Genomic DNA, 15,974 nt, shown 5'->3' on the forward strand with positions numbered 1-15,974 from the left:
AGACTGAGACTTTGGTTTAAAAAGATTCAAAATAAAATTAAAGGTTGGAAAGCTAAAAAGGCTATTAAATGGGGAAAGATCGTTCTTGTAAAACATGTACTTCAACTGAATTCATGTATCTTTGCTGCTATCTGAGCCCCCATCCGATTTGCAATTTTTGCATATGGCACATATCTGTCAGGCTGCTGCTACCTTGTATAAGTAAGGCTGCAAACAGGTCAGATGAAATCGGAGTGGGATCAGGGATCTGCTCACAACAAAACTAGTACCAACATGATCTTTATACACACATCTCCCCAGCCCCGATGGAATCTAGCCAATTTAGTCCCATCTGAATGCCAAATTTAGGGGTTTCACGGTTTCAGTCTCAGATCAGATTTAATTCCCATCAGATTTTCAGATTTAGTCCAAGTCAACTATACCATCATTTAAGACCTAGAAAAATATGAATAAATTAAGCCTAATCTGAGTTATTCATATAGAGTAATTTTTTCAATAGCTGTATAGAGTAAATTTGTACAAATGTCTGTATGCATGCACCTTTAAATTGAATTTCGTGGCCCGTGTTAATAATAAATTAATAAATTCCATGTCATTGTCACAAATGCTATTATTAACTTATTGTCCTCATATCCCACTACACTAGTTTAAGCCTCCAATTTTTGTCATTTAGGCTTAGTTTGGAAATAGTACAATATATATATATATATATACACACAAATGCATGCAAAATAATACAAAATTCAATGTTTTGCACTCTACATATTTGTATTTGTACTCCTTCCAAACTGAGCCTTAGTAGTAAGAGTTGGGATTGGAGTACATCCCATTTCCTCTTTTAAAGAAGTGGCACTCCCAGTCCCAGCAAACAGAACTGAAGTAAGGAGATAAAGAGTTGGCACATCCCATTTCCTAGCACCAGACAGGCTTATACCATAACTCTAATATTTTTTATATATCCCCATGACATGGATTATGCAAAATAATCCACAGATCAGCTAGCATTTGGAAGATTATGAATTCAACGAACCAGATCAACCAGGGTTTTCCTTCTTGGGAACCTCTGTGGCAATCTCAAACACATGGCATCCTCAATCTCAATAGGTAAATGTGTAGCTACGAAGACAATCCCACCCCTTTTCCGATGCTCTGCAATTATGTACTCCAACAGTCTCACCCCTTCAACGTCCAATGCAACTGATGGCTCATCCAGCAACCAAATCGGCCTGTCTATAGCCAGTAACCTCGCAAGTTGAAGCCTTTTTCGCTGCCCCATGGAGAGCATCCTTGCCTTCTCGTTAGCCAATCGGCCCAACCCCATTAGCTCTAAAGCACCCATAGCTTTCCCGCACTTGCCTTCCAAGACTTCAAACCACTGAACGTTGTCCAGCACTGTAAGCCTGTCTTTGATGGCATCTTTGAGGGATAGCCAGTTAAGCTGGAGCTTGTACTGGTGGAAGACACCTGATTGGGTAACATCATGGCCATTCCAAAGGATCTCTCCTGCTGACGGTCGAGAGAACCCTGCTAACATGCGCAGGAAGGTTGACTTGCCTGATCCATTGGTGCCTGTGAGAACAAGTGCACCTCCATCGTGGATGGAGACATTGATGTTGCGGAGGATGGTTTGGGCATTTCGCATGCAGGAGACATTGTTAAGAAGGATTCGTGGGAGTGGAGGCCTGCGAAGAGACATTCCTCCTTTTCCCTCAAAAGTGAACTTTAGAGATCCTTCAGGTTATTGAGAAAATAGTCCTGCGAAAATACAGAAATATGTAAATCAATATTAAAAACAATATTTCATTTTTTGACAAATGAGTTTAAATTTTATTAAATCTGAAGAAGCTGGCAATTTGGAGAGAAATCTACAAATATTGTTGATATATTACAAATTTTATGAGTAATCACCCCAATACCTTTGCCACATCATACAACAAATGAGTAAGCTGAATGGCACATTTTTAAGTTTGAAATTAGTTCAGCAATACTCCTTCAACTCCTAAACTAAACTTGCTGCATTGAATTTCTAACTGCTTAGCTAATTTTAACTTCATCAAAACCAAAATAAACTAAAGTTGTAAGTTTGTAATAAACGAAATAAATATTTCTAGGGACCAACTTAATAAATATTTCTAGGAACCATCAAAACATTAAACCTAAGTTACATGCAAATTCGTCCTCATCATCATCATCCAAGCCTTATCCCAACTATATGGAATCAGCTACATGAATTTACAAAACAGGATCCATGATCATGAGAGTTTGGCAAAAATTTTAGTGCTGACTACCAACCCGACGCAACCCTCCTTTATTTGGGCTTAGGATTGGCAGAGTAAAACAAACCCTCCTTTATTTGGGCTTAGGATTGGCAGAGTAAAACAAGCTCACACTGGCAGAGCTTACTTGCAAATTCTTGCTAAGCCAAAAACAAAATTGCTAATCAAAAAATCAAACTCATAATGATGGATGCCGTAATGGAAATCTTGGCCACTCTGGAATTAGTGGAATATTTAGAAACAACACTGCAAGGTACAGATAATAGATTCAGAACCTATAAGAGATGATGATGACATTACGGTAGAGATGTCCTCGCTTCAGGGAAAAAAATCAGTCTTACTCTTATCTATTTTCATTAGGAAATTGAAGGAGAGACCTAGGTGGTGGTTGGATAGCAAAGTTGTATTGCTACATGAACATGAAGTTAGGGAGCCCAGATCCTTAACCCAAACGATGATTACCTGGTTCAGATGGATTAGATGATCTGTCAATGATTTAGCAGATTCACTTGCATAAGCAGAGGCAAATCAAGATGCATTGTACCAAGGCTCTACCTTTGCTGCATAGTTTGTATAAGTGAAAAACTGAGAATAGATGGGCCCATTGGCTCAGTCTTTACTCCTGAAAAAGGAGCATCTTGTACAACTGCCACTACCGACCCTAAGAGAGTGGGTTATGTATTGGAGGGTGTGAAGATAATATCTTGATGTACATTATTAGTATAGCCCTTGTTGTACAGTATAGTATTCTTATTATTTTATTTGTTCTTTTTATCTTTCAGCCCTATAAGGGCATTCTTGTAACTGTACATATCTTTCATATATTTTAATATAAAAGAGGCTCTTTGGGGTGGAGGTACTATTCTTGACACCCCTAAATCTGTTTCTCTTGTTCTTAGTTCGGTTCACATGGTATCAAAGCAGGTTGCTCCTTGATTCATTTCTCTTTGATCCATTTCTTTTTTCTTGATCTGTTGAGAACTTTTATCGCTGCCAACTGGTTCTGGACTTATTGATCTTTCCATGAACCATTTTTCTGTATTCTGTGCATCTAGCAAGAGAGATTTCATTGGATCTCTCTCATTTGACATCCTTTTGCAGTAAGATTTGAAAGGAATTGTCGCCTAGCCCTCCTCAGCATATTCTGAAATTTTTATTGAGATCCATTGAGAACTTTTATCTCTTCTGGGCGGCTGCGTCCAGACTTTCCTTTTCTGGACTGTGTATCCAGTTTTCTTCTTTTGCTGGATCTTGGACAATCTCTGGTGACAGTAAGGGGTTTCTTTTCTTAGTTTTTTGACTCTCTTGGATTCGATTACTGCTTATCTGGCTTGCTTTGATCAGTTTTTTTATTTCAGTCTAGTTCTTTCAAACTATTGTCGAACCCTATTTTTGCTGTTTTTTTGTTGTAATGGCTTCAGACAGAGGGGATATTATTCCTATGAAGATGAATGGACAGAATTATGAGATGTGGAAGTTCCATTTTGATTTTTATGTTGAAGAGAAAGGTTTGGAAGGACACCTGAATGGGATCCTAGGATTTGCCCGCCCTAAGTAGGACATAGGCCAAGAAGAGATGGAACACTCAAGACACTCCGCAATAACCTCAATCTCCCCATCCTCCAAGTTTATACCCACTATGCAACTCTTTTCCAAATTTACTTTCAGATTAGAAATCCTTTCAAATCCTTAGATTAGCTCCTTTAGGTTTGCTACCTTCTCACTAAAACTCCTTCACAAAAGATCATTAGGTCATCTGCAAACTGAAGGTGGTTGACTGGGATTTGGGGTCTCCCTATTCTCCAACCCCTAACGATATATTCTCTATCGGCCTTAGTAATGATCCTACTAATCACATCGGCTACTAAGGTAAAAAGGAAGGGTGAGAGTGGATCCCCTTGCTTGACATGCCTGCAAGATAGAAAAAAGTCCTTCACCACATCATTTACCAAAATATAGTGACAGGAAATGATATACCCAAATATCCAGCTACACCACTTGTCCCCAAATCCATAGTTTCTCATCACCTCTAACAAAAACACTCAGTCCACCAAGTCATAGGCCTTTTCAAGATCCAATTTACAAATAAAACCTTTTTGCATAGACCTTTTCATTTCCTCCACACACTCATTCGCAATTAGGAACCAATCTGTTATTTGCTGCCCTTGAATGAAAGCCCCCTAAGTTTCACTAATGATAGAAGGGAGAATTTACAAATAAAACCTTTTTGCCTAAACCTTTTCATTTCCTCCACACACTCATTTGCAATTAGGATCCAATCTGTTATTTGCTGCCCTTGAATGAAGGCCCCCTAAGTTTCACTAACGATAGAAGGGAGAACTGTTTTGATCCTCAAAGATAGCACTTTAGCAAGAATTTTATAGATGCTTGTCACAAGACTAATAGGCCTATAATCTTTTGGATGGTTGGCATCAATCTTCTTAGGCATCAATCTTCTTAGGTATCAATGTATAGCTATCATGTGCTAAGAGAGAGCCTAAGTGCAGCCCAAATAGCAGCCCTTAGGAGGCTTTCAAGAGAGCTCTAGAAAGTTCAAGAAAGGGGTGTAATACACCCCATTTTAGAGGCTTCAAGAAGGGGCAAGAGCCCCCTTGAAAAACTATATAAGGAGGCCTCTAGGAGGGGGGAGAGGTGTTCAATTGCTTGAGAGGAAGGCTCTCCCACTCTTAGAGGTTCGGCCACCTTGAGAGAAGAGAAGAGAAGAAAGCTAGGCGCAAGGAAGAAGAAGAAGAAGGGATGAAGGAAGTTCAAGACAAGCAAGCTAGAAGAGAAGGTGAGTTCGAATTGAGGGTTTGTGATTCAAAAATCTTTTGTAATAAATCAATTGTAGTTTCATTCTCTTTTGATTCGAATTCAGTTTCTTTGTTAAATTTTCTTTCTTCTTTCTCCTTTTTTTCCATTCTTCCTTGATGTATTTCAGCTTGTAAAATTTCAGTTCAGCAATCTAATTCTTTTTTATTCATTCAAATGGTCATGAATTGTACTTGAAGTTTCTTGAATAAGGGTGTTATTGTAGATTAATTTGGTCAACTAACATTCAAAACTCATATCTGAATTCTCAAATCTGAGATTGCAAGATCTGAATTGCTTGAAAGAGAATTCAGATCTGCAATTTTCAGATTGGCCGAATTAATCTACAGCTTGGAATTCCTAGAGTGCTTGAGAGAGACTCTAGGAATTCAGATCTACTATTCAAGAACTGAATTGAGTGCAAGGTTAGAGATAACTTGCACAATTCAGTTGATGATCAATTCAGATTTGAATTGATGCCTTAGAAGTGTTTGAAAAAATGCATGCATGGGGATTAGATTCTTGCTAGAGATAGAAGAACCGTCACTCGTGCATAAGATGAACATGCGCTTGAGAGAGGCTGTTCATGACCTTGGGGTTTCACCAAACCAAGGCTCAATCATGATTTATTCGAATGATCCAAATTGATAAATTGCTGAATTCTGAGATTGACATTTACTGCTTACTCTTCTAACCTGATTTGAAGGCAATTGGGCCAATGATTTAGATAGATTTTAATTTAGGATTTTTTAGCTTTCATTAAAGTTTTGATTTATTTGTTGATCAGATAAGAAGTACTCAATTTAGTATTGGTAATTGTTTCCTAAATCCTCGTGGGAACGATACTTCACTCATTACTTTATTACTTGAACGGCTAGTGCACTTGCTAGTGTCACAATGAGCCACACATCAATCCTAGTTGGTAATCACCTCCTCTTCTATCTCTAGCTTGGTCACAAAATTCATTCTTCATCTCCCATTGGCCAAGTCATGGAAAAATCTAGTGTTCCCATCACCTTAATCGACTTGTGTCTAGATTTTTGTCTCCAACTGATTTCTTCCTTTAGTAACACCTCTTCGAAATCCTTTTTCAATTGTCTCCTTAACATTCTGTCATCCTCAGCCAAACCATTTTGGGATTCCTTTACATCCAAGCTTTCTATCCGAGAGATTAGGCTCATTTTTTGCTCCTCAATTCTGCCAAATTGATCTCTATTCCACTCTTTTATTTTGGCTCTCAACCTCTTTCACTTCTAATGAAACTTGGCCCCCTTCCATCTTACCCCCCTCACCTCCTCACCCCACCATTCCTTCACTTTTTTCACAAAATCTAGATGGGTAAGCCACATATTTTCAAATCTAAAAGGTTTGGGTCCAATAGGAAAAGACTCTGCATCTATCTGGATAGGATAGTGATCAGAGGTGGCCCTAGGTAATGCTCTAGCAACCAAGTTTTCCCAACTATTCTCCCAGGCTAAGTTAAATAAAAATTTGTCCGACTTCGAACACAAAGGGGTTTCCTGAAGGTTGGACCAATAATAATTGGTTTGCAACAGAGTTATTTCCTTCAACTCACAATCTTCAACAAAACAATTAAATTTCCTCATGCTTGTTGTGATTACCTATTGGGGATTACTGGTTTCTTCAGAGAATCTAATGATATTAAAATCCCCCCCAGGTACCAAGGGTCATCCCATAACCCCTTGATTGCATATAATTCCTCCCACATCTCATTTCTCTCTCTATAGGAGTTAGGGCCATAAACATTGGTTAGAACCCATACACACCCATCCTCTACATTCTTAAGTTTAATGGAAACGAAGAGTTTGCCTATCAATTCTTCCACTACTTCCACCACATCCTCCCTCCATAGTGTTACAATCCCCCCCACGGCTCCCCAAAAAGGAGACGAAGTCCAACCTACACCTCTAGACCTCTAGAAACTCTCAACCCATCTCCCATCTAATTCCATCAATTTGGATTCTTGTAACAGCACGATGTCGGATTTTCCCTTCGAAGTAGATCTTTGATCACCCTTCTCTTTCTTGCACTCCCTAGACCTTCACATTCCAGCTAATAATTTTCATCGAGACAAAAATAGCAAAACACCCATGAAGAAGCCTTTGTTTCCTTATTTTAGGCCCTTCCTCTTATCCCCTCTACCACTAAATTCTAAATCTCCCTCAATGTCTAAGATTAGCCTTTCCACTTCAGATCTTTTTTTCTTCTTTATTCCTTTCCCCCGGTCCCCCCCCCCTTCCTGATACAATAAGCATCCTCTTCCTTCTCTCCATCCTTTCCAGCCAATGTCTAAAATAGATCTTTACCATGCCCGCACTCATTTTGGCTACAACAGCTCTCTATGACTCCTCCCTTTTTTTAGTTCCTCCAGCCCTGTACAAATCAAATTCCAAATTCTATCTGCCTCCCCCTTACTACTTCCTTCCACCACTCTCTCTCCTCCTTCCACTATCACCCTCTCTCTTCCATCAAATCCTCATGGATGGAAAGTTGGAATTTCTGTTACAGGCATAGCACACAAGTCAGTGCCAAAAAAAGAAACGACACCCATACCTGGTAGGACAGGGGTAGGACTAGGATCACTAGATTTGAGTTGCTGACAGGCGAAGTAGAAATAGTGATAGTATCACTTTCGGAAGACCTACCCACTTGGAATTCCTTTCTTTGTGTTTCCGACACAGAATTATCCACACCCACCCTCACAGCAGATTGATGTCCCTCTCCACCAACATCCTGCAATTCATTAGACTCGGGGTCAGCTCCCTCGACAGAGGGGAGAGGAGCTTGCGCAACTTTAGGACCAATTTCTTCACCATTTCTAGTCTTCCCGCAACCTACATCTTCAAACTCTTCCTCTATAAACAACACTCTGTGTGCAAACTTTCAAGTATATTATTGTTGCTTTTCAGAGACACTTCCCAAACTTACAATTTCATCACTATCAAAATCGTCATTGCATCTTGTTCACTCGACCAGTCTTCGAACTCTATTCTGTTAATATCGCTATGTTTCAAACATCTTGGGTTGCACCTATCAAGTGAGAGACGGTTCGCCGTTGTGAGCATCGGAAAACGGCTCACTAGGATTGGAGTCACCACCCATCAAATTAGAAAATGGAGGTGATGGGACCTCTAGGAATCACACCAAAATTCATTTCGGTTTGATAGTGCCTCTAGAGCCCGAGGCACCAACTAAACCAGTCTGGGTAAGACTCAATGGGAGAAGGAAAGGGGTTAGGCACCTCTCTCCCGGGTCCAATAGGTGGGTCCCACGTGGTATTATAAACAAATAAACAAACATAACAACTATAGAGAAAGAAAATGATAAGTCAACACAAAGAAAAAGCTCCCTATTTTTTTATTTATGTATATTTTTTATTTATTATTTTTATCATTTTTTATCTTTTTAATTCTCTCCCTTTTTATTATTGTTTATTATCCCCTACCATCTAGATATGGTCAGGTGCTCGGGTCTATCAAACAAGCCATCCCATTTCATCTTTGCCCGATCTGCTTACTATTTTATTTATTTTATTGAATGTTCTTTTGTTTTATTTTATTTTATTTATTCATTATTTTTTATGATTGGCTTAACTTGACCTTCTTAGGACAAACCCCCTGTACATCGATGGCTTACTTTGACATATTTCATATTCTCTTTACTTCAATTCTCTTTTTTTTGTTATTTTTTATTTTCCCTGATTTTGGGCTATCACAACCAACTCCACACTGAGGGTTTCCACCAAGAGACTGAATAACCAATAGGTCCAGGATTCCCCATCAAAATCAAAATTTAGCGGGGTTAGACCAGCAGGTTCCTTCAATTTAGATGCACTTACTCAAAATCATAAAAAACCAATCTACGCACCAGCACAATAAAAATTTGCATTAAGATCTACTTTAAACATAGCAAGTATTGCAAATTATTAAAAGGAAACAATTAGGCAAAAATAAATGTAATGGGATCTAAAACTCAAAGACTTCCTCAATTTAACTAGACTTAATATTCAAAGGATTTAACATTTAAAAATAAAAATAAAAACAAAACAAGATGAGATCAACAACCAAAAAAGTATGGAAGTGATTGGCTTCCTTTCTAAATCACTACTGACATCAGCATTCTAGGTCTATATGCAGAGACCCCACCACTGACTTTATCATAAATCACAGGGATCTCGTTATCAACCTCGTTGTCGGTCAAGATTTACAGAGGACAGCTCGACTGAGCTTCCGAATAGCTAATAATCAGATGGAAAAGATTTTAAAAAGAGAGAAAGAGAGAGAGAGAGAGGAAGAAGAAATTGTAGGTGAGAGAAGGACATACTTGAGTCATATATTGGCCTGAGAATGGTTGATGTTGCAAATGATAATTCGGCCGATGACCACGACAAACAAAAATACAGGGGATACAGATGGTGTTCTAACAAAAGTGAGAATCCGGAGATTGAAGGGATAGTAACGGAAATGAAGGAGATGTAAGATGAGAGGGTTCAATTGTCGTTGGTTACATTCAAACACAGTGCTACAACGATTTGTAGCAACGGGAGCTATGCCCAGGGCGACCAGGGCTACATAGAGGGAATGACAGAGAAATAAAGAGAGAAGAGAAGAGGAAAAAGGACTGAATAGCATAGACTAGAAGGAGAGGTCAAAGGAGAAGGAGGTCGAAGAAGGGGTTGTCGCTGTTGGTTCGTCGTCTCTACCGAGAGCTCCAAGATGATCAATAGTGTTTTTTCTCCCCTCTTTCGAAAAAGGAAAGGATAGTTTACATTAGTGCGCGGTGGTAATTCTATAAATTTTTTAAAGTTTGGGGCATCTTTGTAATTTCACAGAAACCAGGTATTTTGGTTCAACCAGGTGTAAGGGGGTCAAACCGGGTTTCACAGGTAAAATGGCTAAGATTTTAGCGCCAAACTCTGAGGAGTTGAGATGGGCACTAAGAAGGGTTTTGCATGTATGGCCAATGAGATTAGCCAAAATGGAATTTTCTCGATAAGTGGGTAAATTGGGGAATTTTTGGCTGAAATTTGACAAGGTGAGGTTTTTGAACATTCTGAGTTGATTTGTAGGATTAGATTCGTCCAAATGGGCCCAGATTGGGCCAATCTAGAAAGAGACTAATTCAGCTATTTTGGAGCCTCAAAATTAGGCGAATTTGGAATTCGATCAATCCAAAGCCTTGGAACAAAGGCAATTTTGGGTGAGATTTCATATGTTAGGGTTTTTGGGTAGTTTGAGGTGATTCATAAGGTTAGATTGGGCCAACCGAGCCCAAATCGGGCGGATTTGGAATTCAGTCAATCTAGAGCCTTAAAACAAAATCTTTGTGTGATGGAAGGGAAAACGAGGGTGTTTTGGGCTGAAATTTTACAGGTGGGTATTTGGAGGTGTCCGAGATCTGATGGTGATGTCAATTAGTCTTGGGGATCAAGATTGTAGGAATTTGGGTCAATAGGATGTTTCAAACAGAATCTTGGTTTGATGGAAGGGCGAATGGGGGAATCTGGAGTTGAAAATTTATGGGCAAGTGTTTTGATGTATCCAAAGTTTGGTGTAATTTGATCGTCTCAGATGTGTAAAGATCAAGGGAATCTGGGTCTTGAGGTGTTGATAGGGATTGACAGGGCTTGGGGCTAAAAGTTGTGATTTTTGGTTGTTTTGGAAGAATCAGAAGGGTCTGATTAAGCATTTGGGGTGAGTTGGAGGTTCAAGCAATGGACTGAGCAAAAATCGGGTGTTGTCAGTCGTGTTGGAGGGGACCCACTATAAAGAACTTCGAGACTGAGAACCTTGAGACCTTGCATCTGATGCGTTCGATTGATAGGAGGGATTCGATGTAGAAGAAGATAGACACTTATTATCGTCCATCAACTCATCCCTCCCCCCAATCACATGAGTACTTAAAGGGTCCCTTGGCCCATTTATCCTAGATTGAGCCTTGGGCTCGAACCTTTTAAATTGAGCACACAAATTAGTAGACTTTGCTTGGGCTGCCTTTTCTAGCCCACCAAGAATGGGATCCACTCAAATAGGCCCACCTCCTAAATCTTTTCCTCCCATGTGACTTTTTAAGAGGTCATGCCCCCTGTTTTAAAAGTCAAACCAGCTACCCTCCCTTTTGAACTAGTCTGAGGTTGTTGGTTCAACCCCTCCCCCCCCCCACCCCTTTTACCCACCTGAAAATTTGTCTTTTCCCTTGAAGCCACCTATGCATATGATCTGCCAATTGTCAAAGGGTTTCCTTTCCCCCTATGTGTTTGACCTTCCATCTGCCCTAAATCTTTTTGGCTTCCCAGAATCTATTGGCCCTTTTTAGTGAAAATTCCTTCCCATTTGAACTAACCAATCTCATAAATCCACGTAGAGCTTCTTCTTCCTCCTTTTCACCTCCTTCCATGTGAGCCTCCTTCCACAGCCCTGCTTCAATGGAGGATGCTAGCCACACAGATAAGAAACTCCCCCTATTCGTACCTCTACCTTTTGTGGAACATCTTCTGGCTTTACACCACTTAGCAAAGTTGTTGCTGAATAAAGATCACCCCAGAATGCTCCTTCTAAGCGTCCTCCACACAATAATGCTATAGATTCTGCTACTTGTTTCCACAGATGAAATGGCAAGCCATTTACATGCACCACCACACCATCTTCGACAAAGAAGTCCTTGGAGTTAGATGTTGGACTCCATTTGAAGACTATGAATGATCCAAACTCAACCTGAACATTGAGAGTTGATATTTCCACTTCATTCTCTAATGGATCTAAGAGGGCTTTACAATTATCGAAGGGGGTTACTATGAAGACTCTTTTCAGCTTTAGACTAGTTGTTAGTAAATCAGCTACCCTCCTCCAATCATTAACTTGTTCCTTGGTTTGTATCATAAATTTACTGGCCCAATCTTTTCTCCCTAGACCACCCACCATTTTGCATTGGCTTTTTGTGTTTGCCTATGCCTTCTCCCTTGTGAAAGCTTCTTTTTCATTTGATACTCTTTGAGCAACCTGTTAACTTCCCCATCCTTGGCTCTATTTTCCTACTGGTAGATACACCAATTGCCTTCGTCCCTTGCCAAAATATTCAGCCAAAGCTATGAAGGAGCCTTTTCTATTCCTCTTACATTCAACTACATATCTTCTCCCTTCTAATGTACCAAGTTCCCGCTAGTTTATCTGCTTGCCTCTTGAGCAGGCTCCAGCTATGAAATCTCTTAGTACTCGTTAACTTCTAATCCTTCCAGCAATATTTTACCCTTTTTTACTTCCCTTACCTTCAAACTTACCTTCCCCTTGATTTTCATCTCTCTGATCATAATATTTTTTGCCTCTACCTTCAAGGATCTCCTCTACAGATCTGCTTGCACGAACTCCATTTCTACACCCAACCAACCATTCCTCCAGTCACTTAGTTTCCTTCTAAACATAGGGCACCAAACTACTGAATCTCCTAAAAAGAGACCTTTGTATATCTTCCCCTAACTGTTGTGTTTTTGTGCAAGTCTAATGGGGAGAACTATTACCACTTACTATTCTCCTGCCCCTTTGCTGCAGATATCTGGGAAAGGTTTTTCTTCTTTGTTTGGGCGCAGGTGGGGAATTTGCAAACCGAGGTGGAAAATTCTGCTACTTACTTGATTCTTCCCCTTTGCTTAGGCCAAGTGAAAGTAGAAGGGCTGATTACATCCAATTTCTTTGCTAAGATATAAGAACTTGTTCAAACCACCTGAGTTTCAATCCGAATATTCTTTAAAAAGGTACTAAGGATGTGTTTGGTTCGAGGAAATAGAAGCCTGGAATCAGAATTGGAATGGCCCATTCCGATTCTTGCCATTTGGTTAAGCAGAATGGGAATCCCATTCCTGTCCATTTATTTTATTTTATTTTTTGACATAAAAACCCTTGTTCAGTTCCAACCCTTTGTTCTAAAATTTGAAGACTCTATAATCAATTCCTTCGACTTCCATATTAGTTATCGCCATCACCGACCCCATCCCCGACAAAGCCGCTACCGACCAACTCCATCTACGGTGAGGTAAGACCGCCGCCGACCAAACTGCGTCCTCTCCTCCTTCCAAACCAGCAATCACCGTTCTTTGGGTTAACAAAGCAATCTAGAGCTAGTGCTACTCTTCTTCTTCTACTACTTGTAACTATAATAGCATCTATCCCAGACGCCGAAAGCTTGTTGTGAGATTTTGTCGCGCAAGACGTTCACAATCTCGACGAAGAGTTCGGGTCTCAAGCTAATCAACTAGTTTGGGTCAACCACCTTGAACATTGATTTCAATAGGTGTGGGCGTAGGCTTGAGATTGGTAGCTCCCACATTGCAAGACACGAGTCAAGCGATCTACGAATCCGCCCTCTCTATTCATGAGACTCTTGAGGCCAGACTACGAGATTTGAAGATGGTAAAGGAAGCTAAGTGCTTCATCATTGGCTGTTGTGAACTCGAGTCCATCCTCCACCAATGTAGAGATGTCACTCTTAACTATTGTGAGCATCAGGGCTCACTTACCACTTGGGCTAGAAATAGAGTCGCCACCCATCATTTATGAAATTGGAGGTGATGGGTCCTCCGAGAGTGATTTTCAAAATGCTTTGTTTTAATAGTGACTCCAAAACCCAAGGCACCAGTCCAACCAGTCCGGGTAAGACTCATATGGGAGAGGGAAGGGGTTAGGCACCCCTCTCCCGGGTCCTATAAGTGGGGCCCACATGTAGTTCCAAATAGGGATTGTACCTTATCAACATTTTTTATTGTTTTTATTTTTTACATTTTTTTATTTTCATTTTTTAATAGTTTTTTATTTCTTTACAAAACCGTATTTATTTATTTGTTTATTGTATGGATTTATTATATATTTTTTATCTTAGATTTTTATTTTCATTTTTTGCCTTTTTTTATATTTTTTTTGTAGTTGATTCTTCTTCTTCTTTTCCTATCTCTTGAGCTAGCCACCTAGCTTTTAGGGTCCAAACTCATTATTAGGGATTCTTATTTTCTCCTCCTTTTTTTGTGTAATCATATTTTTTATCCTTTTTTTATTCTTTTGTTTCAACCTCTACAAACGGCACTCTACTCACGGTTTAACATCATAGACGAGGGATTACATCGATCCCTTCACATCTTACTAATTTTTCTCTGTTTTGTTCATTTGAATTTCCTGCACAAATGTATATCCTGTTTATTGAAATGAATTAGAGTTAATGGAAATCTCACACCTACCGTCATTTCACTTTCTGATTGACATACCACACAACCCAGCCATTGTAATCCTAGAGATTGAACTATAACACATTTCCAATTTGGACCATTATTTTAGCTAAGTGAAGACAATAAAAAGAACACGCCAAACTAAAGATTAGCAAGAAAGCATGGCAAAATTCTCATAGCAGATTTGGTAAACGGTATTGGACAAACAGTTAAGAGAAATAGTACGCCCCAAATTAATCAAACAACTAAACAGAAAAAGCAGGTCCTCGGTTGATCTCAAACAGGGTACATGCGATAGAAATGAACAATAAGAGAATGGAAACAACGCTTTAACCAAGCAAAACAAACGATGTTAACAAATGGGGCGAAAATACGCAAAAACTCTTCTCATCACCGTCGGCAAGGATTTCACATAGATCGGCTCAGTGAAACTTCATTGCCGTCTCTAATGGCGGATAATCGAATGCTGTTCAGCAGGAAGTGAGAAGAATTCAATAAAATAAGATAACAAATAGGAAAGGTGAAATCACAGAGGGTGCGGAGACATACCTGAATCGAGATTTCGGCCTGAGAAACGATGCTGTAAGGGACTTTTGATCTGCTTCGATACTGGATTGTTAACACTTGAATGGTGAGGATTTACTTGGATTACGATCGGGATAGCAACTGGTGTGAAGACGACCTTCAATCCCAAAGTTCAGCAACCAATTTACATCAGATTTTCAGATCGGCGCGACGGTATCTTACACAGTTCGAACAACGGAGTTTACAGATGGAAGGAGTTCGACGGATGATTAGGACCGGAAGAGGTTGGGTTTCTGCTAGAATCGAGTGGGGAATGAAAGGGGAGTTGCGTCGCTGCTGCTTACTGGATAGAAGACAATGAACAGTGAGGATTTCGGGAGTATTGGAAGAAGAAGAAGAAGAAGAAGAAGAAGACGAAAGGAGAGAGAGAGTGGTCGAAAGTGGGAGATCGGCTCGGGGTTCGCCGCCGCTGTCGAGAGGAGAGGGGAGGTGAATAGTGTCTCCTTGGAGTTCTTCTCACCGGTCAAGACGAATGAAGAGTTTAGCTTGAATTTATAGGGGATGTAGGGTCATTTTCGTAATTTCGAGTAATTCGGGAACATTTTGGTAATTTTTTACAAATGAGTCAAACCGGGTCCAGGGGTTGAACTGGGTTCTGGTCCAATGGTGAGTGGTTTCGGGTCAAAAGGCAAAAGGTTGAATGGGTCTAAATGCAAAGAGGGGTCTCGTATCTATGGACTAGTGAGATTGGTGGAAATGGAATCTTTTTGGATGAAAGGGTAAATGAGGGTTTTTTGGCTGAAATTTTACATGGTGGGATTTTCGAACATTCTAAATTGATTAGCAGGGTTGGATTGGCCCAATTGGGCCCGGATTGGGAAGATCGGGAAATGACTCAATTCAATTAATCTGAAGTCTCAAAACGAAATCTGGGTACGATGGAGGGGTAAACAATGGTGATTTGGGCTAAAATTTTATAGGTGGATGTTTGGGGGTGCCCGGGATCTAATGATGAGGTCTGATCAGTGTTAGAGGGTCAAGATCGTAGAAATTTAGGTCAACAGGATATTTTGGAATGGAATCTTGGTTTGATGGAATGGCAAATGGGGGAATCTGGGGTTAAGACTTTATGG

General features: G+C 39.9%; 1 protein-coding gene across 3 annotated transcripts; it reads right to left on the reverse strand.

Annotated features, from left to right (window-relative positions):
• Positions 1–541: 541 nt before the first annotated feature.
• Positions 542–15,366, reverse strand: ABCI1 (non-intrinsic ABC protein 10). Of its 3 annotated transcripts, none has more exons than XM_088941172.1 (3): positions 14,866–15,366; positions 14,711–14,782; positions 542–1,755 (listed from the first exon to the last, which is right to left on the reverse strand). In XM_088941172.1, the coding sequence occupies exon 3, from the start codon at positions 1,694–1,696 to the stop codon at positions 1,022–1,024; it is 675 nt and encodes a 224-aa protein (XP_088797298.1). In that variant the 5' UTR covers positions 1,697–1,755; positions 14,711–14,782; positions 14,866–15,366; the 3' UTR covers positions 542–1,021. The 3 variants fall into 3 exon arrangements, with proteins under 3 accessions (XP_088797298.1, XP_088797300.1, XP_088797299.1); XM_088941174.1 differs by having other exon boundaries at positions 14,691–14,782; XM_088941173.1 differs by lacking the exon at positions 14,711–14,782.
• Positions 15,367–15,974: the final 608 nt, after the last annotated feature.

Source organism: Nelumbo lutea, chromosome 4, assembly GCF_056320005.1.
Source record: "Nelumbo lutea isolate HS-2025 chromosome 4, American lotus-T2T, whole genome shotgun sequence".
Lineage (NCBI taxonomy): Eukaryota > Viridiplantae > Streptophyta > Magnoliopsida > Proteales > Nelumbonaceae > Nelumbo > Nelumbo lutea.